Here is a 24,785-nt window from a genome sequence, read left to right on the forward strand (position 1 = left end):
ACAATATACAGGATGTGTATGTGTATATGTGTGTGTATGTCTAGAGACAAAAAGACACAAATAGGGGCTTCCCTGGTGGCGCAGTGGTTGAGAATCCGCCTGCCAATGCAGGGGACACGGGTTCAAGCCCTGGTCTGGGAAGATCCCACATGCCGCGGAGCAACTGGGCCCGTGAGCCACAACTACTGAGCCTGCGCGTCTGAAGCCTGTGCTCCGCAACAAGAGAGGCCGCGATACTGAGAGGCTCGCGCACCGCGATGAAGAGTGGCCCCCGCTTGCCACAACTAGAGAAAGCCCTGGCACAGAAACGAAGACCCAACACAGCCAATAAATAAATAAATAAATAAATAAATAAATAAATAAGGAAAAAAAAAGACACAAATAAATGCAAGAAGTCTGTGTATATGTTCCTGTACATGGGAGAACAGGGTTGGAAATACATATACCAAGCCATTAATAATGTTTACCCCTGGGATATGTAAGTGGACGAAGAGAAAGGTTTCTACTTCTTTTACTTTAATAATTCTGAATTTAAATCGTTTATGGCAAGGATATATGTAACTTTTATAATTTTGTAAAACTTCCTATTCAAAACATTTGATCTGGGGCTTCCCTGGTGGTGCAGTGGTTAAGAATCTGCCTGCCAATGCCAGGGACACAGGTTCAAGCCCTGGTCCAGGAAGTTCCCACATGCCGCGGAGCAGCTAAGCCTGTGCACCACAACTACTGAGCTTGTGTGCCACAACTACTGAAGCCCACATGCCTAGAGCCCGTGCTCCGCAACAAGAGAAGCCACCACCATAAGAAGCCCACGCACTGCAATGAAGAGAAGCCCTCACTCGCCGCAACAAGAGAAAGCCGGCGTGCGGCAACGAAGACCCAACGCAGCCAAAAATAAATAAATAAATAAATTTATTTAAAACAAAAACATTTGATCCAGGCTGTTGTGTAGAGTATTTCTGGAGAACAGGGATCTGTCCAATGTAACCTTGTGTCACAGCACCCGGCATGTAGCAGTGTCTCTCCACGTATTTATCTAGTGTGTCTGTTTAATAATGACCAATAGTTATTATTGATGTGATCACTATTAAATAAAAAGCAATATTTGTGTTCCTTGGAGAACCATAGAGTTTTTTTATCATTAAAATAACATAAGTCCATAAATTTAATTGTTATAGAAATGCATGGCTTAAAAGTGAGTCTTTTATCAATGGTATATATTCACCGAATACTTTCGAAACATATAGTGACTTACATATTACATTAATATAAATTTTTACAGAGGTGAGATCATTCTATACATGCTAGTTTGAAATGTATTTACTTACACATCTTAGATGGTGTTCTGTCTCTGTTTTTCATAACTGCTGTGTATTCAATGGTATGAATGTATCTCGATTAATTTCGGTAATCCCCTATTAATAGACATTTAGGTTGTTTCCAAAATTTTACTAAGACAAATGTTACCATGAACATCCTTATATGCAAAATGTTTGTGGGAGAATTTCTGTAAGATACATAGCTCATTTGGAAGGAATTTGGATTTCCAAAAAGTTGTACCAATTTCTGATGCCATTGAGTGAACAAGAATCCTTCTTTTCCATACCGTGGCCAACAATTTTTGATTTATACCATGGTGCTAGCAAAAAATTTATATTTTATATCTGTTTTCATTTTATCTCCTTAATTAGTGGAGCTGTCTGCTCTTCATAAGCTTCTTAAGGGCCCTGATGCTTGGAACACTGGAATTGTACTTGCCTGAGAGCATCAGGGAAAGCATATTTTGCATTTCATCACAGTATAAATTAGTTTGCATGCTTTAGAGCAAATTTTAGAGTCTTAGAAAATGTTTGTCCTCTCACAGTGATAGGGAATTTCCTTGTATAGTTAAAGTAAGTTTATGTAGAGCATTGCTGGTTGAAATCCAAGTATCATAAAGATAGATTTTCGTATAGTCTCTCTGCCATGTAGTAAAGTCTTAAGATTTACAAATAGCTGGGAATAGTTATTTCTTTTTGCATTCGTTACACTGTTTGGTTTCAAACTACTGGTGTCCCCAAGTACTATTTAGTAGATTTCAAAAGATCTTGTTTTATCTCATCTGTAAACATTCTCAACCTCATTAAATAAGCTTGAAAGTGATCACCAAGGCTTTATTACTTTTTTAAACAAGGGATAGATCTTAGGGCAGGAGAACAGAACGATGCACCATTGATTTTCTCTTTCTCACCTTTTCTCTTTTGAATGCCCAAGGACTGCAAGCTTATTTGGCCCTCTAAATCCATATTTATTAAGTTAAATATAATTTAACCAGAGTTGCATTGTTTCAGTGAGATTTCATAGCCACAAGCGACTATGAAACTGTCGTTTGTCTTATTTCGGGAGGCACCAGAACCGATTACTTGGGAGAGGATTGAAACTGCAAGTCCTGTTAATGTCATGGTCATTTGAGAGATTGCACCTTGAGGGTGAGGATGGGTTGACCTGCAGATTTGTTTGTGTATAGACTTTCACCAGGGCCAGCCTAACTCAGAGTTAAATTGGAATTGCTACAGGAGACCCCTCAAAGAGGGCTTTTGTCATGTGTTAGCTGGCCAGCACTCACCATTGGCGTTCTGTTAGCTCCCCGACTCCCTTCTGGCGGTGCCCACCAGGCAGATGACAAAAAGGCAGGTCCCCGTGCACACTTCCTACCATGGCCACCAAGGGAGCCAGATCTTCCTGTCTGCCCCTGTTCATCTAGGGGGCAGGCTTGAGGTCTCAACCAGGCTTGTGATACCTCTGTGCTCCTGCACTCTGAGTTTTGAGCTAGAGGAGGGAACGTTTGCAAGTAAGAACCATCAAAGCAGCAGTGGGGGCGGGACACAGACAAGATAGTCGTTGTATGACATGGTGTCAGCTGTGTCTGCTCCCTTATGGGTGGGTTCTCTTGTTTCCTGTTCATTTTCTAAGCCTGCTTCCAGGAGCCATTTTTTTCCTTCTTCCATCCTGAGAGGCCTTATTTGGCTCAGGGATCAATATCACCTCCCATGTGACTTAGGAATATCCTGGTAGGTCTCTAAGCCAGTGCTTCCCAACATTTTTCATGTTGTAGCGTACACACGAGATGCTAATACCTGTATGGTACACAGGGTAAATGTATATGAGGCCGCTCAGAGCTTGAGGTGACCATTTGCAGGATCATAGGCTGCCTTGAGGGCTGAGAGGACCAGGATACTCTATTGCCTGTTATATCCACACATTGGTTGTGGAGCTGTGGTCAAAGTTAATCATGTGGCCTTATTCCTCTTGCCAGTGATTGGTTTAGGGTAAACATATGACCTAGCTCTGGCCAATGGGGTGCAATTTGCTGATGCATTTCTTTTTTTTTAAATTTATTTTTGGCTGCATTGGGTCTTCGTTGCTGCACGTGGGCTTTCTCTAGTTGCAGTGAGCGGGAGCTACTCTTCGTTGCTGTGCGCGGGTTTCTCATTGCGATGGCTTCTCTTGTTGTGGAGCACGGGCTCTAGGTGTGTGGGCTTCAGTAGTTGTGGCACAGGGGCTTAGTTGCTCTGCGGCATGTGGGATCTTCCTGGACCAGGGCTTGAACCCATGGCACCTGCATTGACAGGTGGATTCTTAACCACCGTGCCACCAGGGAAGCCCTGATGCATTTCTTGAAAAACTCTCTTACTCTTAAAAAGAGACATAGAAGAAAGAGATGATCCTTCTTTTGGAGTAGGGATGTGATGCCTGGAAGAGTGGCAGCTATATTGTAACCATGAGGGAATGTTAGTTTCAGGAGAGCATGCTGAGTGGAAAAATAGAAGGAACCTGGAACTTTGATGGCAGTACTAATCTGTGGACCTCACCAACCTTGGAACTACCCTCCCTTTAGATAGTGAGATAATCGATTCATATCATTAAAGTTATTTTTACTTTTTGTTTGTTTGTTACTTACTGCAAAAAGCACTCTGATATAAGATCTGCTCAGGACTTGAAGATCACGACTTAGAGAAGAGTTATCCAACAAAAAATGTGCTCAAAATAAGAAACTTTTGTGGAAAGAATGGAACAAGAACTGGAGATGTACTGGTAAAAGGAAAATGTCTAAGTTCAGAGTAAGTTGGATAAAAGTAGAAGGAAACTCATTTTTTTAAAAAGTGCTTTACATTAAAAAGTACAGCATTTCTTTATTAATATAGTAGTATTGACCAGAAATATTTGCCAGCATCTCAGTGAAACATTAGAGAAAGGAAAAAGATTTTAGTTAACAACTGCAAGAGGCAGAAGAGCTTATGAGTCAGAAGCCCTGAGCCCTGGAGCCAAACTGTCTAGTTTCATATCCTGCATCTGCTGCTTCCTAGCTGTGTGACTTCCTGTAAGTTACTTAACCTCTCTGTGCTTCATTTTTCTCATCATCTGTAAAATAAAGATAATAATAGTCCCTACCTCAAAGGTATTATTGGATATATCTTTATAAAGTATAGGAACAGCATCTGGTGTATATTAAGTACTATGTAAGTGTTTGCTATTATTAATTTGCAATTATCATCCAAATCTATACACGTGTAAAAAAAAAGTCACTTAAACACGGGTGCTTCTACCACTACACAGTCACTAAAGTGGCTAAATTAAGAAACTCTATAATACCAAGTGTTGGCAAAGACCTCTCATACATTACTGATGGGAGTGTAAAATTGTGTAGTCTTTTGGGAAACTGGCAGTTCCTTAAAAAATTAAACATGCTTCCACCCCATGATCTATTAGCTCCACTCCTATGTATTTATTCAAGAGAAATGAAAACTTATATACATACATACATACTCACATACAAACACACAGATACACACATACAAACCTTGTAAACGAATGTTCATAGCATATTTCTTTATAATACCTGCAAACTGGAAATAGCTCAGATTTCCATTAACAGGAGAGTAGATAAATAACCTGTAGTATATTCATGCAATGGAATACCTACTCAGCAATAAAAAATGAATTAACTGCAAATATATCCAACACCCTGAATGAATTTCAGAAACATTTTGCTCAGTGAAAGAACATTCATCAAAGAATTCATAGGCTATAATTCAATTCATATGACGTTCTAGAACAGGAAAAGCTAACCTGTGGTAATAGAAATCTGAACAGTGATTGCTTATGGGGGATGGGGAAACATTGGCAGAGGCAATTGGCAGAATATTCTGGAAATATTCTTTATCTTGGTAAGGGTGTGGATAATATAGGTGTACACATTTGTCAAAATTCATCAAATTGTAAATACTTAAAGGATGTATATTTTACTATTTATAACTATTTTTTAAATGAAACAAAAAGCAGTAGCAGACTGTGTAGCAATAGCAATAGCTGTGTAGGTCTTGGAAAGTATCAATAAACGTACAAGATGAGCATCTTTTCATCGCATGTTGCAAGAAAGATATCAAAAACTGTGAGAGTCATGTCAAAAGGGCATAGGAGTTGACTTGAAGAATCTCCCATTGGCCAGTATGGGACAATTTGAACATCACTAAGGACAACAATTTTAATAGATTGAAACACATATAATATATTTAAATTCATGAGTTTATAAATACTTTAAAAACCAATTTGGCCACCATTGGAAGTGCCAACTCACTATTTTGAAAACTGGTAAATAAAGGTGAAGAATCAAGCATTTGTTGCCTTTTATGAATTGTACCACTAGGTAACCCATTAGTAGATGAGAGGAAATTTCACACTACAGAAATATTCTGGCTCAAAGTAAAGGGTGATAGAATTGGAAAGTCATCATATTGCAACCCTTAGTCAATTAAATGATCTAGCTATTGAACTAACATCACAAAAAGAGACAGCCCTAATGAGAAAACACAGATTGGTGACCAATGAGACAATCTTGCCCAAAAAGATCTAACTGGAATCTGATCAAGCCTTCAGACTCAATCAACCTACAGGAAATATGGTGGACAAAGGACCATATTAAATGACACCAGAGAGATGTAATCAGCAGAACTCAGATGGCAGGAGAAATGGCAGGATAAACAGCCCTGTTTCTTCAACAACAAATAAATTGCAATGAGAGAGAAAAAGAGAGAGAAGAGAGAAAAAGAGAGGGAGAAGATGAATGGAAGGGGAACTTACAGATTAACAGAAACATAAGAGAAATAACAACAAATTGCAAAATGTAGACATTTTTGGATCTTGATTCAAACAAATTTGAAAAAAACACATTCATAAGACAATTGGAAATTTGAACACTAACTGCATATCTGATGATATTAATGAATATTGTTTTAGGTAATTGGGGTTGTCTGTTAAAAGAGTCCTTAGCTGTTATATTGAAATATTTACAGATGAAATTACTTGAAGTCTTAATTTTCTCCAAAGTGATACGTACAGAAGGACAGAAAGTGGATGAGAATATTAATGAAACAAGATTAGCCATGTGTTATAACTGTTGAAATTGGGTGATGGATACACGGAAGTTCATTATACCCGTCTGTCACTTTTTCTAAGGGCTTGAAATTTTCCACCATAAAAAGTTCTGTTTCGATTTCAAAGGAACACAAAGGGAGAGAAAAGGGGGAAAACCAAACCAAACGAAAAAAAAAAAAAAAAAAAACAGATTCTGCAGAAATACAGGAAGGAAATCTAACAGCATGTTGTTAACCCCTGGATGCATTTCTCATTGTCTGCAAAAGCCGAATGAGAAGGCAGTTTAAGACTGAAAGCCCTGGGTTCGAATCCTGTTCTTCTGCACCCAGTTGGGGGGACTTCTGTTACCAGATCTTTTGAGCCTCTGTCTCTCATCTGTAAAATAGAGATGAACAAGTACCCACTTCATAGGGTTGCTGTCAGGATAAAAGAAGAATCTGTGTAAAGCACGGGGCGTAGTACCTGGTACCAGTCAGCACTCGATAAATGTGGGTTGTTGAGTATTAGTTTATTGCATGTGACATTTAAAACAGAAGATAAAACAATGAATATATGTACTTTACAATGAATGTTGGAGCATTTTTGATGACTTCTGAACTTCCAAAGCCTTTTTCTGTTCATATTTCCAAACACAGGGGTGAGATTAGATTTTACAGTGTCCATCGCCTGAAAAAACTGCACGTGCCTTATGTAAAAACCAAGTCAAAACTCATGGCCCTCATCTTGTGAAACAGAAAGGAGCCCCCTACAATGCCTACTTTTCTCCTTAACTTTTTCACCTCTGTTTTTCTGTTTTGGGTTAGGAAAGCAAGAGAATCCGCCTAGAACAAGAAACTTCCCTCTTTTTCTGCCTGAAGGGGAATGTGAATAACGGACTTTTCCATCAGGGTTGTTTTTCCTGGACATGGTGTGCTCCCTCCAACTGCTAAAACATGTGATCCTGAAGGAGACCTTAAATAAACTTCAAATGTTCCTTACCGGTCAGCAGTGCTGTCCCAATTCTAGTAAATTATGAATTTGTTTTCTGTATTTGGTGTTCTTCCTTTTTGAACAGAAGTTCTATTCATTCAGAATATGAGTTGAGAGATTTCCATGTGCCACGTGTTATAGCCCCAAACAAGGCAGAAGTGGTCCTGAACTCGGCCCCCAGATATCCACATGGCTGGCTCTTTTTTTTTTTTTTTTTTTGGCCATGACCAGGGATTGAACCTGGGCCACGGCAGTGAAAGCACCAAATCCTAACCACTAGACCACCAGGGAACTCCCCTGGCTGGCTCCTTCTTAATCTCCAGCCCCTCCATCCCTCTTCATCACATCCTCCTGCTTTAGTTTCCTCACAGGTCTTAACCCTCACCTGGAATGACCTTATTTATTAATTAATTTATTTTTTATTTCTTGCCCCCCTCTGGAGTCTCTCCTTTTCATCACTGTTTCCCCACCATCTAGCCTAGTACCCAGCAGAACCAGCTACATAATTGGTAGGACCCAGTGCAGACTGAAAATGTGGGACCCCTTGTTCAAAATGTATTAAGAATTACAAGACAGCAGAGCATTAAACAAGGTTGGTGCCCTTCTGAGCGTGGGATCCTGTGGGACTCTGCCGGTCTTACAGCCATTATTATTAGGCACCCCCAAAATAGTTATTGGAATGAATGCAGATCTAAGAGAAACCATCAGGGACCCAAGGAACGCTGGCATCCAGATCGATAAAAGATTGAAAACAGGAACCAGCATGTGTGTAAAAGGGATGCATGATTCCTCAACTGCAGGGTTGACTGTGAGGTGAAAAGTAAGATGATTGCTCTGCTCACCTTGAGAAACACTGAGTCTGGGCTGTAAATCCCTCGAGGGTCAGGACCGTAGTGTTTTCATCTTTGATTTCCCTTGCAGGGCTTCTGCACGTCCATGGTGCTCCATGAATATTTGGAAGGAACTGAATTGGTTCTAGAAGTAGAATTAGGGAAGGATGAGGAGTTATGAAAGAAATATTCTTTTCTTTAACGCAAACCTCACTAAATTTAGGAGGAGATGAGCTGGTCTTTAAGTTTGTCGTTTGAGTTTATGACAAGTGGTTCAGAGCTGTGTCAGCCATCAGAGTTTTGGAAAACTGCAATACATTGTGTTGGGATTTTATGGTGTGTCTGGCATTCATTTGATATATGAAGTGTTCTGTGATGAAAGTGATAGTTTTGTGATAAATGCAAAGCTTCTCATAAAGATTCCTAAGACTGTATTTCTTTAAAAATCTGGTCTACGCTTTCACATATTTTCCCCAAAAATGATGGACCTATTCCCCTTGTCCCACTTCCAGGATGGTGAAAGCCTCCACAAAGTCACCATATACTTATCCAAGCTCACCAGTTAGTGATCAGCGAATTGTGTCACAATTTACGCTTTATAGGCATAATTTCACATATGCCCATCTTTCATTATTTGGACCTATTCCGGGGATATAATTTCATTTTCTTTTTTTTTTTTCCTTTTTAAAAAAAAAATGTATTTCATTGAAGTATAGTTGATTTACAATGTTGTGTTAATTTCTGGGGCTTATTTTTGTTTTTTGTTTTTTCATTTTCAATGGGACTCCGTAACAGGGCTCCCTGAGTCTGCATTCTTGGATCCCAGGTTAAGCCCTGCCCCGTGTCTGACTGCCCAGCAAGAGCCATTTGGAAGAGCAGTGGTTTCAGGTTGGATGTAGAGTGAGGTTTTCTGCTATTCCTGTGTGGGCCTTTCTATGCCACTTCTAAAGGACCTCTTCCTAACTAATGCACTGACCACAGACCTCCTATCTGATGTTACAGTGCTGCAGGAACTGTCCTTTTACCCAAGGCTGAATCCCTGGTACCTTGGCCTCCCCATGTCTTTGTACCCCACCCAGCTCCCCAATTCTGTGTCGATAATCATTCAACTTGTTAAAACAGTATTGGTCAGCCTGATGAAGGGTATCTGATTCCAGTTATCCTGTCTCCCATGAACTGCTGTATTAGATAGAACCTTCCTGTTTGCAAACCAATTTTTTAAAAATTTAAATTAGCTTAAGTAGAAATAGAAATTACAGTGATTCAGACAGTCATTGGAGTCTGTCTGTCTCCAGCACTTCTGTCTGGCCTGAGGTACTCTAGTACCCCAGGCTCTCATCCCAACAGCTTTTTAACTCCAGAACAAAGACAAACACACTTCTTCCCTCATCCCTATAACTAGGGAATATTGGGGCCGGGTATTTTTATTGGTTATTCCTGAATCACATGTTAATTATCCCTTGATATAGGGGCCTGACGTTAGCTCACCCTAATGATTTGGATGGTACCCTCATAGAAAAGCAGGGATCTGTGATTAGAAAAAGTGAAACAGACTTTGGATGGGCAAAAGCAACAGATACTTACTCTGATCATCTAGTTTTAATCCTTCCGTGTGCTCCCACGACCATACCCTGACCTTGCCCCAACCCTGTATTTGGTCTGTCAAGTCACTTCACCTGGTTCTTCATGTTGGCCTTAATCTCCTAGTTTTATCCCATTCTGTTGCCTCTATTCTGAAACTATTTATCAAAATTCTGATTGTCCTTCGACAGTGAAAAGTTCTTACCTTACAATTGGAAATGTCACACTGGTTTTCTCAGTAGGCTATTCAACCTGGTGAGAAAAGTGACCATTTATTGAATTTTTCCTGCTATATATACCCAAATAGAAGGTTCCCTCAAATATAAAGTCACTCATCTTCCCACTAAGAAGATTCAAAACCGGTGTTTTAGGCCAACCTGAATGTATAAAAAGTTAGCAATGTAGATGAAATGGTCCAGTATTTACTTCTAATATTTAAGATCATTTGTCCTATGGATTAATAATTTGGGTGATTGCTGTCTTGCACTTTCCCTCTTTATGAAGTAATTTTTTTCAGCCTCTCCACATGCATCTGTGTGTTGGCCCTGAAACAAAAGTCCCTCTTTAAATCATCCTTCTAGCTTACCCAAGCACAGAATCTTTGCTTCTGCCTAAGTTGTTTGACCTACAGAACTTGTTCTTTTTTTTTTTATTGAAGGATAGTTGATTTACAATGTTGTGTTAGTTTCTGGTGTACGGCAAAGTGATTCAGTTGTAAATATACGTATTCTTTTTCATATTCTTTTCTGTTATGGTTTATTACAGGATATTGAATATAGTTCCCTGCGCTATACAATAGGACCTTGGGTTGTTTATCCATTCTGTATATAATAGTTTGCATCTGCTAATCCCAAACTCCCAATCCATCCTTCCCAATCCCCCCCACCTTGGCAACCACAAGTCTGTTCTCTATGTCTGCGAGTCTGTTTCTATTTCGTAGAGAAGTTCATTTGTGTCATATTTTAAATTCTACATATAAGTGATGTCATATGATATTTGTCTTTCTCTTTCTGACTTACTTTGCTTAGTATAATAATCTCTAGATCCATCCATGTAGCTGCAAATGGCATTATTTCATTCTTTTTTATGGCTGAGTAATATTCCATTTTATATATGTACCACATCTTTATCCATTCATCTGTCCATGGACATTTAGTTTGGCTCTTGTAAATAGTACAGCACTTTTTCAATCTCCATATATGATACTTCACTGGGGGTATTATTGCATGACTTTTTTTCCCCCTTTTTCATTCATCCTAGAGGTGTATATGCATGGTCTTCCAGCATAACCACCTACTGTGTGGCCTTTTAAAGTAATGTTTGGAACTTCCCTGGTGGCGCAGGTGTTAAGACTCGGCATTCCCAATGCAGAGGGCCCAGGTTTTACCCCTGGTCAGGGAACTAGATCCCACATGCATGCTGCAACTAAGAGCTTGCGTGCCACAACTAAGGAGCCCGAGTGCCACAAATAAGGAGCCCGCTTGCTGCAACTAAGGAGCCCATGTGCCTCAACTAAGACCCGGCGCAACCAAATAAATAAATAAAAATTATAAAAAATAAAGTAATATTTAAGTAACTTGTTTACTCTGACATTCAGCCCCTCCACTTCTGAAGTCACATGCCTATAATAATTACCTAATCTGTATTAACTTCTTTGCCACCTTTTCTACTGATTTCATCAAGTGATCTTTATAAGCATGCAAACTTGTTATTGAATGAGGCTGTTTCAAGGTATTATGTCTTCCTCCGACAGTATGTTGTAGCTCAAAGGAATTGGAGTCTTTGAAAGGACTTGAAGATAAAGCTACTCTCTCATTTTTGAGGGATAAGGGGTTTTGGTAGGGGGGAGGGCACCTCACCTTTTATTTAAATATATGATATATGTCTATCTGCCAGGCACATTCTTTGTGCTTTGTATGCACACACTCATTTAATTCCTCCAACACCCCTAATAAGATAGGGGGTTTTATCCCCATATACTAAGGAGGAAATGGATTCTCAGAGAGGTCAAGTAACTTTCCCAAGAACATACAGCTACAAAATGCCAGGTTTGTCTGGCTGTAGAACACATGTTCTTAACCATACCACACACTTGCACAAAAATCCGGAAGATTCTTTTTTCAGTTGGGGAAAACATGGTACCATGTCACAGGCTCTTACTTAGCCATTCAAAAATTAACAAGTGGTTTTATTATTTTTACTGGATTTTATATATTTTTCTCTCTGCTTCACCTTGAAGTGTAATGGATTTTGATTATTCCCTCTCCATTGAGCAATTTCAGTAGTAATGATTTAGTTAAATGCAAATGATGAAATAAATCCTTTCTCGAGACCAAAGTCATCCTACCAAGATTTTCTGTTTGTGGCCAGCATCACTGATGCCGATTGATCTTATGAAGTTTGTCCCGTGGAATTCTGAGTTTCCTTCTCAGTGTAAAAGCTATTGGTGTAAAATGGCTGTGGGTAGCACAGTTGAGTTAAATGTTATTTCTGTTTGTATTCATTAAATTCAGAATGTGTAAAGATTGAAGAGCCAAAATTGAAGTTTGGATTCTTAGACGGCATAGCCCATCTCTGAATTATTATCCAGTGCAGATGATGCATTATCAGTAAACAACATTTCATCATGTGTTTTAAACATGTTATGAAGAAAAGCTTTAGGTGGACAAAAAAAAAAAAAAATAGCAGAAATTTTGCGTTGTTGGGTTTTTTTTCTCCCATTGCTCTCCTGACTCATGTTGAAAGCCTTTTGTTTCTAATCAAAGCAACAAACGGTAAGGTCATTTCCTTGTGATTATATGGCAGCGGAAGGCGTCGGGGTTTTTAGGTCCCTACTTCCACCAGCTTGTATTTGGAGAAAACACACACACACACACACACACATCACAAGTGCTTAATACATGTGTCCTTTGTCCTGCCCGTTCTCTCCGGTCCCTTTAAATGAGCCGAGACCATGGTTCGGAGGTAAGAACAATTTCTCTTATAATCTTTTGACTACAGACAGTATAATGGTGCTAACTTGAGCTCTTCCTGGCATTTCTTAGTGAATTGAGGGCAGATTTTAATGTTATACCGGGGGTGGACGAACTTAAGTACTAATATTTCAGAACCCAACTTGCAAAAAAGGAAACTCCAAGAAATGTTTGTCCTTGCTCTTTTCAAAGAGTTATTCCTTCCCCAGAAGAGTTGGATGTGGTCCAGTTTGATACCACAGTGAAGATCGTCCTTAACGCTCATCTTTCGGAGGGTTTTCCTGTCATTGTTTGAAATGTTATCTCTGTTCCCTTAAAAGTCCTAAAAGGCTCATTTCTTGTTTTTTATTTCAGAACTTTGGTAATTATTGTTGCAGTGTATAATTCCACCTCACCGCTTCCCCCTAACCCCATCCCACTACCATTCTCTTTCTTTTCTTTTTTTTTTCTTTTTTCTTTTTTAATTTTAAAGACTTGAGCCCTTTTATGGATGTGGAAAGGACAGGGCAAGGGCAGGAACGGTGTCAGTAAGCAGCATGAAAATGCTTTGAGATTTGCAGTTGTTAATCATCTCGTCAACACAGTGTGTTTGGAACCTTCTCTATTTCTGTGAGCATTCGGCAGAAAAGATCCTGCGGGGGACTAGAGCTCATTAGTAACTTTTCTAAAAGGACCTTTTAATGTACGTCCCTGTCTTGCCTCGAGACAGAAGCAGGAAAATTGAATTCCGTCCCTCAGTCTAGTTTATGAGGACTTTATGTGACCAGAATTCAGCGGCTCAAGGTAGAGACCTCAGAAATGCCATCTTTGGGGATGGCTATCAATTAATTCATAAAACCTTTATGATTTGTCAAAGGAAGTCCTACAACCTAATTAAAAGGGAAGCTTTTTTTTTTTCTTTCTCCCTTGTGATGTGGTTATGCTAAACTCATAATGTCCAATTCTATGTGTCCATTTTTTTCCCCTCATGGGTAGAGGTTGGAGATGGAGGAGGGGAGGAAAAGCTGGGTAGACTTCAGAAAACAAAGGAAATTGTCTCATCCAGGAGGCTGCAAAGCTCTTGGGTATAGGAGGAAGTCTGTGGAGGAAGTGGGCAGGATTAGGTAGAGAAGAGAAACGTCAGGGAAACGAACATATCACAATAGGGTCTGGGATCGGACCCTCTTGTCATAATCTAACACAATAGCATGTCCTTAGAAATGAATCGATTGTCTCTAAATCAGTCCTGTCTAAAGGTATCTAATGATCTGAAGGAGTAGAAAGGAACATGATCGTATCCAAAATGCAGTCCTTTGACCTGGATTCTCAGAGCGGCATTATAGTCACCCAGAGCCTCGTGTTAGATGATCCTATTCTTAGACTCAGGCCATAGAACCCCGCTAGAAGTAAGACCATTTTGTAATGCAGCCCCTTCAGGAATCAAAAAGTACATCTCTTAGCAGAGGATCTAAGATATTCCCAGACATACCAAGTTCCACTCCAGGGCACATTCTCTGTGTTCCAGTGCATCATTTATTTTCGTCCTTCATTTGTAGTACATGGAAAAGTGGTAACTACTGGAATGGAGGTTCTTATGGTCAAGTATACCACCCCCCGCCACCATGGAGAGAGTGTTCAATAACTATGCGGAGGGTGGGGGATGAGTGGTAGATAAATACCACTGGTTGAGTAGAATTTTTTTAAATTAATTAATTAATTTACTTTTGTTTTTGGCTCCGTTGGGTCTTCATGGCTGCGTGCGGGCTTTCTCTAGTTGCGGCGAGCAGGGGCTACCCTTCGTTGAGGTGCGCAGGCTTCTTATTGCGGTGGCTTCTCTTGTGGCAGAGCACGGGCTCCAGGTGCACGGGCTTCAGTAGTTGTGGCTCGCGGGCTCTAGAGCACAGGCTCAGTAGTTGTGGCGCATGGGCTTAGCTGCTCTGTGGCATGTGGGATCTTCCCAGACCAGGGCTCGAACCCGTGTCCCCTGCATTGGCAGGCGGATTCTTAACCACTGCGCCACCAGGGAAGTCCTGAGTAGAATTGTTAAATATATTCATGCCGTGGAATATTTGAGCTGGAAAAAACCTTGTATGTCACTTTGGAGTCACCCAGTCCCCTTATGCTGTTACTGAGTAGGTGAAAATCCAGAGTAGTGGAGGAATTTTCCTAAGCTCTCCTATCCCATTAGGGGCAGGGCACAGGCTAGAGCCCTCTCTCCTGGGTCCTGAGTCGTGCTGTGTCCACCACAATGCTGTCTCTAGGACCAGCTGATTGCTTTGTGTAATTTCCAGCATCTCTGCATTTCATGTAGCATGAGTTTCTTCTCATGCACTCAGTTCTGTCTTGGAATAGAAAGGTGGAAGTTGCATCCCAAAGGAGGCTCTGCTTCTTATTATGGACTGCTTCCAACTGCTGGCAGAAACCAGTGGGCAGGTACACGAAGGACCCCGAGAAAAAGAACCAGCAGTCTTGTCACTAGTCATAACAAGCTGTAGTACTTGGTAAAAATGTACTAAAACACTTTCTCTTTGCTTTGAAAATATTGTCAGAACCTGAATATATTTAGTTAGCTCTTTGTAGAGGCCTGTTCCAACATCATAATTCAAGTATGAGACACATTTGTTTGTCCCTGATCTGGATTCCATGAAGCTCCAGTTAAGACTTTTTCCTGCTTAATGTTGGAAAACTATGAAAATTTTTAAATGAAAGACTTTTTCTAAACTGGAAAGATAAAGCTGAGTACAGGTAAAATATACATTAACATATGTTAGTATAATCTGCCAAGGTTAGGCAAACAGTTTATCATTCCAATGAAAGCAGTGAAAGCAAAGGATGATATTAGGCACATTCTCTGTTTATTTTAGATGTGTTTTTTTCCTTAAAAGAAGCCTTTGTAGGTAGGGCTGTAAAGTACATGTTCACGTCTGTCCTCTTGTCTTGGTTTATTTCCTCTTTTGGTTTTCTTTTCTTCTATCCTTGCAAGTTAGAATGAACAAGTCAGCAGAGTTTGTACCTGTTTTTTCAAGATTTTACTGTACACCACCCTTTCTATTAGAGGTATTTATATTCAGTTTTTCCAGTCAGGAATGAGGTTAGTCCAGAAGCTGACCTTCCACAATAGGAAATCTTTATCTGAGGAGCAGTGTGAGATAGAGAACTGGATTCCAGGTCTAAGTCTGCCCCTTACTGATAAGCTCTAGGGCCTTGGAGAGCTGACTTTTCCTATCCAGGCCTCCGAACCCACATCTGTGGGTGAAGAAGTTAGTCTCGTGCTGAGGCCCCTTTGCGGTTTCGAAATGCTCTAACTTGAATTCTGTGAAGTCACTACAGGTTCTTTACAGATCAGTTGCAGCTGTCTCTCCCTCTCTGCTAGCCACCTGCTACCTCTCTTCTTTCCTCTCTTCCTCCCCTTTTCCTTCTTCTCTCCCTTCTTTCTTCCTTTCCACTGATATTTTCCTTTTCACAAAAAGGGATTCAGGGCATGGCCTATATGACTCAGATGCCTGCAGAGCCAGGGGCAGCCTGTGAGTAGGAGCAATGGGAAGAAGGCAAAGTTGGAAATGGAGAAATTCCCCAAACTGCAAACTGAAATCAGACATGGACATGCTCTCCAGGAAGAAATCCAGACTTTGTGGGTCATGGATACATCTCTTGTATTGAAATTTGACACTGCTCCTTGGATTCCAAATTCCTTAGAAGTCAACACATACTTCCTGGGTGTGTCTTGCGCCAGCCGTGTGCCAGGCTCAGGCTTACAAAGGTGAATGAGATGCAGCCACTATATGAAGCTCCGTCCAGTGGGGGAGTGCAAAGTGGAACTCTCCAGTGACTCTCAGTAGCTCTTCCAAGCTTGGCTTTTAGTTCATCTACTGCTCACTCTTGGGGAGTGGATAAGCTGTTGACGTAAAGTGGCTGTGAGTAGTGGAATGTAATTAATATGGTTTGAGGTCAAAGGATTCAAGTGACGGGTGTTCTTAGGTAGAAATGGAACAATGTCAATTCCAGCAAACAGTGACACTGTAAAGCATTCAGGAGTCCACTGGTAAAGGTTCTGTTTTTGGTGGGCTCTCTCCAAATGAAACAGAGGGAGAAGAAGTGGCAGGAGTCTTAGCACATAAATCCTGCTTGGCCGCTCATGAACTCAGTGACCCCCTCTGGCCTTATGACAGGCACAGTTGAAATGACCTTATTAGGTTGTTGAGGGGATTAGAGCTGGCCTCTGGCACTGAAGACGCACATTGTAAATGGCAATTAATATATATTTTTTAAATTAATTAATTTATTTTTGGCTGTGTTGGGTCTTTGTTGCTGAGCCCGGGCTTTCTCTAGCGGCGGTGCGCAGGCTTCTCATTGTGGTGGCTTCTCTTGCTGTGGAGCACGGGCTCTAGGCGCGCGGGCTTCAGTAGTTGTAGCTCGTGGGCTCTAGAGCGCAGGCTCAGTAGTTGTGGTGCACGGGCTTAGTTGCTCCGCGGCATGTGGGATCTTCCCGGACCAGGGCTCGAACCCGTGACCCCTGCACTGGCAGGCGGATTCTTAACCACTGCGCCATGAGGGACGCCTCGGCAATTAATATTATTAAGGAGCATTATTATACGTCTATCCCAAGTACAGCAAATAAAAACAAGGGTGCATAATTTTTTCATTTTTACATATGAAAATATGTAACCACCACCAGAAGACTGAGTATGCAAAGTAATGAGTGGGTAATTTTTTTCAGGGCCCTTCATGCTCATGATAGCATCAATGTGAATCAGTTATTCATTACCCCACATCTTGCCACTGTCAGCGTATCCATCAGCCTTCCGTCCTTTCGGACACATGAGATCACTTGACCCTGCAGACATTTGTCTGGATTTCACTGGGCACAAGTTCACAAATAAGTAATCAACTGCAGTATGTCTCTTGCAGACTTCCGTCTTGGGTTTGAGGTCAAGTGTTTATCATTTGAAGGATCTAGTTCTAAACCATTTTAAGGACGTGGACCCAGAATATAAATCTGACGGAAGTTATAGAAAGTCTTCCTGGCAAGATCCTCACACGCACATTTTGTTTATACTTTGGAGGAAGGTGTTTGCAAACTCCCCTACCCGCAATAATAGACTTGTAAGAGCTCCTGTATCCCAGCTGAGGAAATGGAATAAATGTATGTGTCTTTCAGAGGAATGGTGAGAAACTAGCTAGCCTCTGTGCGTGACACCCGAGAAATGAGCTTTTGGGAACTCGTTAGCACTTAACCTTATTTGAACCTTCTAGAAGGGTGTGATCCTGGAATTGACATGGGCTCCATAGAAGGTATTTAGAACGTCAGAGCAAGTCCTGCCACCTCCTCCTCTGTAGCTGTTTATACTGCTTGTCGGAGAGGAGTTATACCTGTACCAACAATGGGGGTGTGGACGAGGCAGGCACCCTCTTGGTACTTGGCCTTGTGTTGAGAGTAAGGTGACTCTAGTGGGACCTGTAAGTAGTTGCTCTGTTCACCATTAGAACAGTCACCTGGCTTTAGGGAGTCATCTGAAAATCTGCAGAGGTTTCGCAGTCACCCCTGTATTTGAGTTGCAGCGCTAGGAGCTTGTTCGTAGTAACCGTGCACGTCGCCAAGCGCTCACCTCAAGTGCAACCACCCCTCTTTATTAGAACAAGTGCTGAGGTCCGACATGCCACAGCTCTTACTTTACATTATTCTCTTTTCCTTGTTTTTAAAAGAAACTACTCATCAACTCGTGATAGCTTTTAAATGTTTTATGTGAAACAAGAAGTCTCCGTTGTGGTCTCAGGTTTTTAAAAAATGAATAAGCAACTCCATTTTTTCATCCAATGGACATTTATCGAGCAGCTGCTTTTGCAAAGTGCCAGCTATAAGCTCGGGGGTCCAGGGATTAAGAAGACAGATAGGGTCCCTGGAGGCAGATATTATATACCAAAGTACATCATTCTTTAATTGCACTTGTGTAAAGTGCTGCGGAAGAGCAGTTTAGAGCGCTAAGAGAACACGTAACACTCGGAGTAAGAGTCATGGAGCCCATGGCTATTCCACACACTCTGTGCGTCAGCTTATTCAAAGCTCATAGCAAGGCACCAGTACTGTTTCCATTACGCAGATCGGGTAACAGAGTAACAAAGAGATGAGGTCATTTGCCCACGTGGTGCTACTAGCAAAACGTCTAAGTCAGGATTTGAACCCCGGGCGATCTGAGTTCAGAGTCTTCAATCCTAACCACTACACAATGGCTTCTATGAGAAACTCACTTTTAATCTGTGTTTTTAAGGGTAAATTGGTTTAGCCAGGCACTTTCCAAATGTCCTCATGCTTTGAGGTGGGAAGGAGGTCATACGAAGAAGAGCTAGAAGAGGACCAGTGTGGCTGGAGCCCAGAGAGCGAGGGAAAGGAGTACAAGACCAGGGGAAGGGTGGGCAGGGAGCACGCAGTGCAGGACGAGGTGGGCTGCATGAGTGATGCAAGCTTTCTTCCAGGTGAATCAGGTCAGCTCCGAAGCTAGACCCCCTCAGTCAAGAAGACCTTCTCGGGGACCTCCCATTCCTGTGAGATGAACACATGGAGGGGAGTTCTCCTGATCTGGCTAGATTATTTCAGATCCATTTACCTTTGTGTATATACAAAGCATCCTGCTCGAGGATGTTGTATCTGTGTCATCAGTCTGTCCCATTGATGTCTTTTCCAAGCCCAAATGTTTTCCGCCTTTTCTGGGGCCTGCAGGATTACGTTTTTCTTAGTGGTCCATGCAGCCGCACTGTGCCTATAGCAGGTCCAATTGCCATCTTCATTCATCGTGGCTAACAGAATGGCAGGCGCTGTGTTGGGCTCTTTCTACCCGTTCTTGTGTTTCAGCCCCAACTCCATGAGTTAGATACTGTTACTATCGATATTTTTCAGATAAAGAAACTGATTTACAGGGGTTCAATGAGTTGCCCAGAGTCCCACCAGCTAATTGTCAGAGTCAGGTCTTTCATCCTGGGTTGCCTGATGCCAAAGTCCGTGCTTAACCCTGCGGATCTCACTTCCTATTTTATAGACGCAAAAACTGTCCAAAGTTAATGATAGAACTGATTCTAAAACTCAGATTTTACATGAAGTTTCATTTTCTAGGCCAACATTAAATCTCATAGGAAAAATGAAAAAGAAAGGCAACTGAATAGAACACTGTGGACCTTCACCATGACCTGAAGTAGCCTTGTAAACATGTTACAGATTTACCACCCCACAGAGATATGTTACCCGCCCGCCAGCTAAATTGGTAACACGGGCAAAAATGGAGGGATCTAAAAGGGAGCGGGGGAATCTGTGTTTGGATATTAACCAATAGGACTTTGGAAGAGACAATTAAGAGTAAAACAGAATAGTTTTAGTATTTTTTATAAGTAATAGTCACTCAGTGCCAAGCACTGTGCTAAGTTCTTGACGAGTACTCACTCATTTAACCCTCACAACAAGCTGATAAAGTTGGTCATATGTGTATGTGCATTTTATAGATGAGGACCAATGCAACAGTCTTGTCATTCTTTCTCTCCTTCTTTGATTTTTGCCACCCCACTCCCAGTCTCATCTCCTGATAGTAACCAGGGTTATCCTTTATACATGTCCCCCGATCTTGTTCCCCCCTTGCCTAAAAGCCTCCAATGGCCTCCCACTGCCATTGCAATAGGACCCATACTCCTAACTCCTGATATAGCCTAGGGGTTTTCAGACTTCAGCATGCAGCAGAGTGACCTGGAGGGCGCGCTAAAACACAGATGGTTGGTGGCCACTCCACATTCCTAGCGAGCTCCAGTTAATACTGACACTGTGAGTCCAGGAACCACACTTTGAGGACCACTCATGAGCCCCTCATTAATCCCCTGACCTTGTCTACTGTAGTCTCCCTTTTGGTGCCAAGCTCCAGCCACGTTTGCTGCTATTTTTTTCTTAAACTGCGCATTCTCAGTGGGACAGCTTTACTCCAAGGAGGATGAAAACTGGTTCTTGGGGGCAAACATTAAAACCTCTGATATTACAGTAGTTTGTGGACTTCAAAAGCTCAACTCTACCCAATAGATACACAATATATCTGTGATATTAAAATTTCATGAGGGAGGAGGGCATAAGGGGAAAAATAAATGTCTAGAGAAGCTCCTTAAGAGTGTAATCATGAAAAAAAAAAGTTGTGTGACAGATCTTAAACAAATGAAGCCTATTCCTGCCACAGGGCCTTTGCACTTGTTGGGCCTCTGTCTGGAATGTTCTTTTTCCAGATCTTCCCAAGCCTGACTCCTCATCATTCCCATCTCAGACATTTATCTGCAGGGCTATTGTAAAATTCTCTAATTCTTTAAAAGTGCTTTTCTCTTCACTGATTTCAGTCTAAAAAAAGGCTTCAGGGACTGACAAGGTGAGCGCTCAAGGCAGCAGGACCCTGCTGATGGAGCGCTGCAGATTCCCCAGAGCACCCCTGGGTTGGGAGCACTGCATCCTCTTTTACAATTCTAATTGAATGTCCTGGGAGCCTTCCCACTGTAAAATACACAAGAGGAAGCATTGCAGGCAGGAGCTGGCTTATATTTTAGTTTTGTTTTTTCTTTTAACTTTACTTTTTTGGTGAATACTCTTATAAGGGCCAGGAGATGGTGTGGGGCAGTACAAAGAAGGAACTCTACATCTGGCTCTGTCTAGCTGTGTGACCACAGACAAGTCACTTCCCTTCTTTGAGCCTCCATGGCCTCATCTGTAAAATATGGATATGACAAATGGAGTATAATCTGCAAAAATAATGACTCACTGTGCCATACATGTGAAACTAACATAATATTATAAATCAAATATACTTTAATTGAAGTATGAAAAGGATATGAATTAACAAAGAAAAAATAGGGATATGACACTTCTGCCACATCAAAACTTGCTGTGAAGTTTCAAAGGAGAAATAGAGGCCAAGGCACTTTGAAAGTTTAAAGCACTCCAGACAGCCAAGGTGATATTATTGCTAACTGAAACGTTCAGAACAAGTTTATACATGGCCGGAGCTTCTTGCTTCCTTCTCTTCTGCAGACTTCAGGGACAGAAAAGAACCCACTCACCACCTGCTCAGCACCTGAACATGGCCTTTGAGAACACCCACCCTGAAGGGGTCTGTAGCAATTGCCTGGTTTTTATTAGTGAAAAGTATAATAATATTACACGTTATTACCATTTGTAAAGTGTACACTCCGCTAAGCATTTTACGTATATTATCTCATGTGACCCTCCCAGCCCTGGGCAGGGGGTTGCTATTATTATCCCTGTTTTCAGATGAGGAAACCAAGGCTCAAGAGAAGTGAAGTATCTGTGTAAGACCACACAGGTGCTACAGAGGAGAGCTGGGGTTTAAACCTAAGTCTGAGTAATGCCAGAGCCTATGGTCTTGACCATCACACTTCTTAAATGATATACTATACTTTAAAAGGTAGTAAGAGCTGCTTCTTATGGGACGCTTATATTGCACTTAGGCAAAATTATCCCCATTTTACAGCAGCTACTCAAAGAAGGTAAGTGGCTTCCCTGACGTGTCCAGCTACTTCGAGGCAGCACCAGGATCAGGCATCATGCCCATTGGGCTTCCGAGGGGCTGCTCCCAAGCACTGCCCTGAACCAAGTAGCTGAGTGGGCAGCTCCAACCTGATTTACCGCCCCCGCCCCCGACTAGAGCAAGTATGATTGGAAAAGCACGAGAAATTCTGGAAATTGATGACTTTCCAATGACTTTGCATAATCCACCATCCAGGCCACTCTTACGAGAGGCAACCATCCTTTTTTAAATGACCACACCACCACCCCTCCCCACCCCCGCCTTCAGAAATGCTGCTCTATGAGAGCACATCTAAGAAACAACACTGAGGCAGGGCCGTAGGGGAAAATATTTGGTTCCCTGGTTACAGCCCCAAGTGTCGGGTGAGATTTCCTCTCACAAGGCTGGTCCCTTCTGATGGGGTCAGAACGGAACTGAGATTATTTCAGAGCAGGAATAGAAATGGGGAGAAACTTGCCGACAGAGCATAATTGACACAGGCTCAATTCTGCTTGTGATGAAAAAGGTGGAACCGTCTTTCACCGAGGCTTTAAGGTCACGGTGGCCTGCTTTAGCAGAAGAAGAGTTCCAATGGTCTGATAGATTCCAGAAGGATAGCAGCAACACAGCTGGTTGGAATCTGGCCATTAAGAAGCCGAGGAGTCCCTCACTTGCCGATGAGACCTTAACAGTAGAAATAGGCAGAAAACTCAAAAGTGGATCAGGAGCTGGAAATGAAGGGAAATTCATTTATTCCACACATATTTATTTAGCTCCACAATGGGCTAGGCACTGTCTTAGGGGCTAGGAAAGCAGCAGTAAATGAAACTTACATTCCAGTAGCAAAACAACAGGAAAAGCAAATGACACTGAACATTTGATATGCGAGTTTATAGTCCTAGGTCAGGAGAACCTCAGCAATGAGCTTGTCCACTGGGGATTTTTTCAAGTACAATAATAAAGTATAACAAGCACCATTTATGTTGGCCTCTGTCAAGCTCTGTGCTCTGTTGGTAGGCATTATTAGCCCCATTTTAGAGATGTAATAAATATTAGCCCCATTTTAGAGATGTAATAAATAAGTCCTAGGAAAGTTAAGTCAGCTGAGCTTTGAACAGTTGTGTCGGAATCCAAAGCCTCTGTTCTTTCATCTTTGTCATGTGGTCTCTCAGTGCCCTCAACATCCTGACCTAGAGCTCAGAGCAGCACCCTGCCCCCAGGCCTCCTTCTCCCATCGAACTTCTCCAGTGGTGTGCTGGTAAGTAGTTAACAACCAGCTCTCTGGGGAAGAGGGCACTGATTGGTAGTATTTGCCAATTTCCATGGTGTAAATACTCTCACCTTGACCGACTTCATGTTACCAAGGTCACAACACTGAGTTGGGGAAAGATGAGCATTAGGTACCATTAAATAGCATTGCTTTCACTGATTCAGTAGACATTAAAAACCTCAAGAGCAAAGAGAATAGTAAAAGGGAGTAAAATAATTGGAAAGTGATGAATTTATTTCCAATTTAGTGAGCATTTATTACCCTTGTTTTTAATGTAATTTATTTCGATTTAAGTTGACATACTTTAATTTTTAATATTGGTTGTGCTTAAAAACCAGCTTGAAAATGGGACAGTAGATGCTCATGAGCTGTTAGGAGACGGATCCACATCACCATTCTCTCCCTCAAAGGATTCTTTTCTCCTCATTCTGTTTCCTGGTGCTCACGCAGAAGTCTTCTTGGGTTCCTATTTCGAATTTCTCTCATCTCCTTGACCCGTGGCCTTCCGGTTTATGATTTGCTCTGTTTTAATCTTTGAATCCCATGTTAGCCTCAAAAAAAGGACTGAATCCTCTTTGAAAACACAACCTGCATTAGGCGACATTAAAGTTTCATCACCAAGTGTTAGAAGCATCTAGGTTGAGCGGGGGAAGGTTTGTTCTGTGATGGTAAAATGAGTCCTGGACATTAAGAATTTTTCTGTGTTGTCCCAAATGAGTTTGACTTTTTTGTTTTCATTATTTGGTAATGCTTTTCTAAATCCCCTACCCAAATATGACATTTCTATCAACCAAGCTAGGACTCTGGACCTAGTAGAATCCATTTGTATTAATTATAAACTCCCTAAGGATTTATTTCAGCCTCTGCTTATACATGAATCCCAAAGAACAAAGAGATTTTGAAAAGCATAAAGCAGAGACAGACTAACAAGGCCGATGAAAAAACTGAAACATGAAAACTCTGACAGTAAGCGTGTCCTCTAAAATTAGGGTAAAGTTGATTTAGGTTTTCTAATTAATTTTTGCTCACTTTTAGGTTTTCAGGGCAATATATGTGATTTGTTTGTTCTGTGGATGGCTTATATTGAGTCCAGATTTCCAAATGTCCTGTACTGAATAAACAGTACCCAGAGTATCTTTAAATTACAAGTACGGCAGTTTATTTTTAAAATCCCTCCACCCGAGCTGTGCTTGTCTTTAAGTTTTTATCTTCAAGTTTTTGAAAGACGCAGTAC

General features: G+C 41.4%; 1 protein-coding gene across 7 annotated transcripts in view; it reads left to right on the plus strand.

The window, feature by feature from the left end:
- The window catches only part of FRMD4B (FERM domain containing 4B), a 340,426-nt gene that overhangs the window by 174,938 nt on the left and 140,703 nt on the right, over positions 1-24,785 (plus strand). The window contains exon 1 of one of the 7 annotated variants that reach the window (XM_007192432.2): positions 12,698-12,758. The exons of the other annotated variants lie outside the window; for them this stretch is intronic. Coding sequence (XP_007192494.2) covers positions 12,735-12,758 — 24 coding nt within the window. The 5' untranslated portion in view covers positions 12,698-12,734. Of the gene's footprint in view, positions 1-12,697; positions 12,759-24,785 lie in introns of those variants that run through there. 7 annotated transcript variants of the gene reach the window in all.

The sequence above is a fragment of the Balaenoptera acutorostrata genome, chromosome 10, assembly GCF_949987535.1.
Source record: "Balaenoptera acutorostrata chromosome 10, mBalAcu1.1, whole genome shotgun sequence".
Classification (NCBI taxonomy): domain Eukaryota; kingdom Metazoa; phylum Chordata; class Mammalia; order Artiodactyla; family Balaenopteridae; genus Balaenoptera; species Balaenoptera acutorostrata.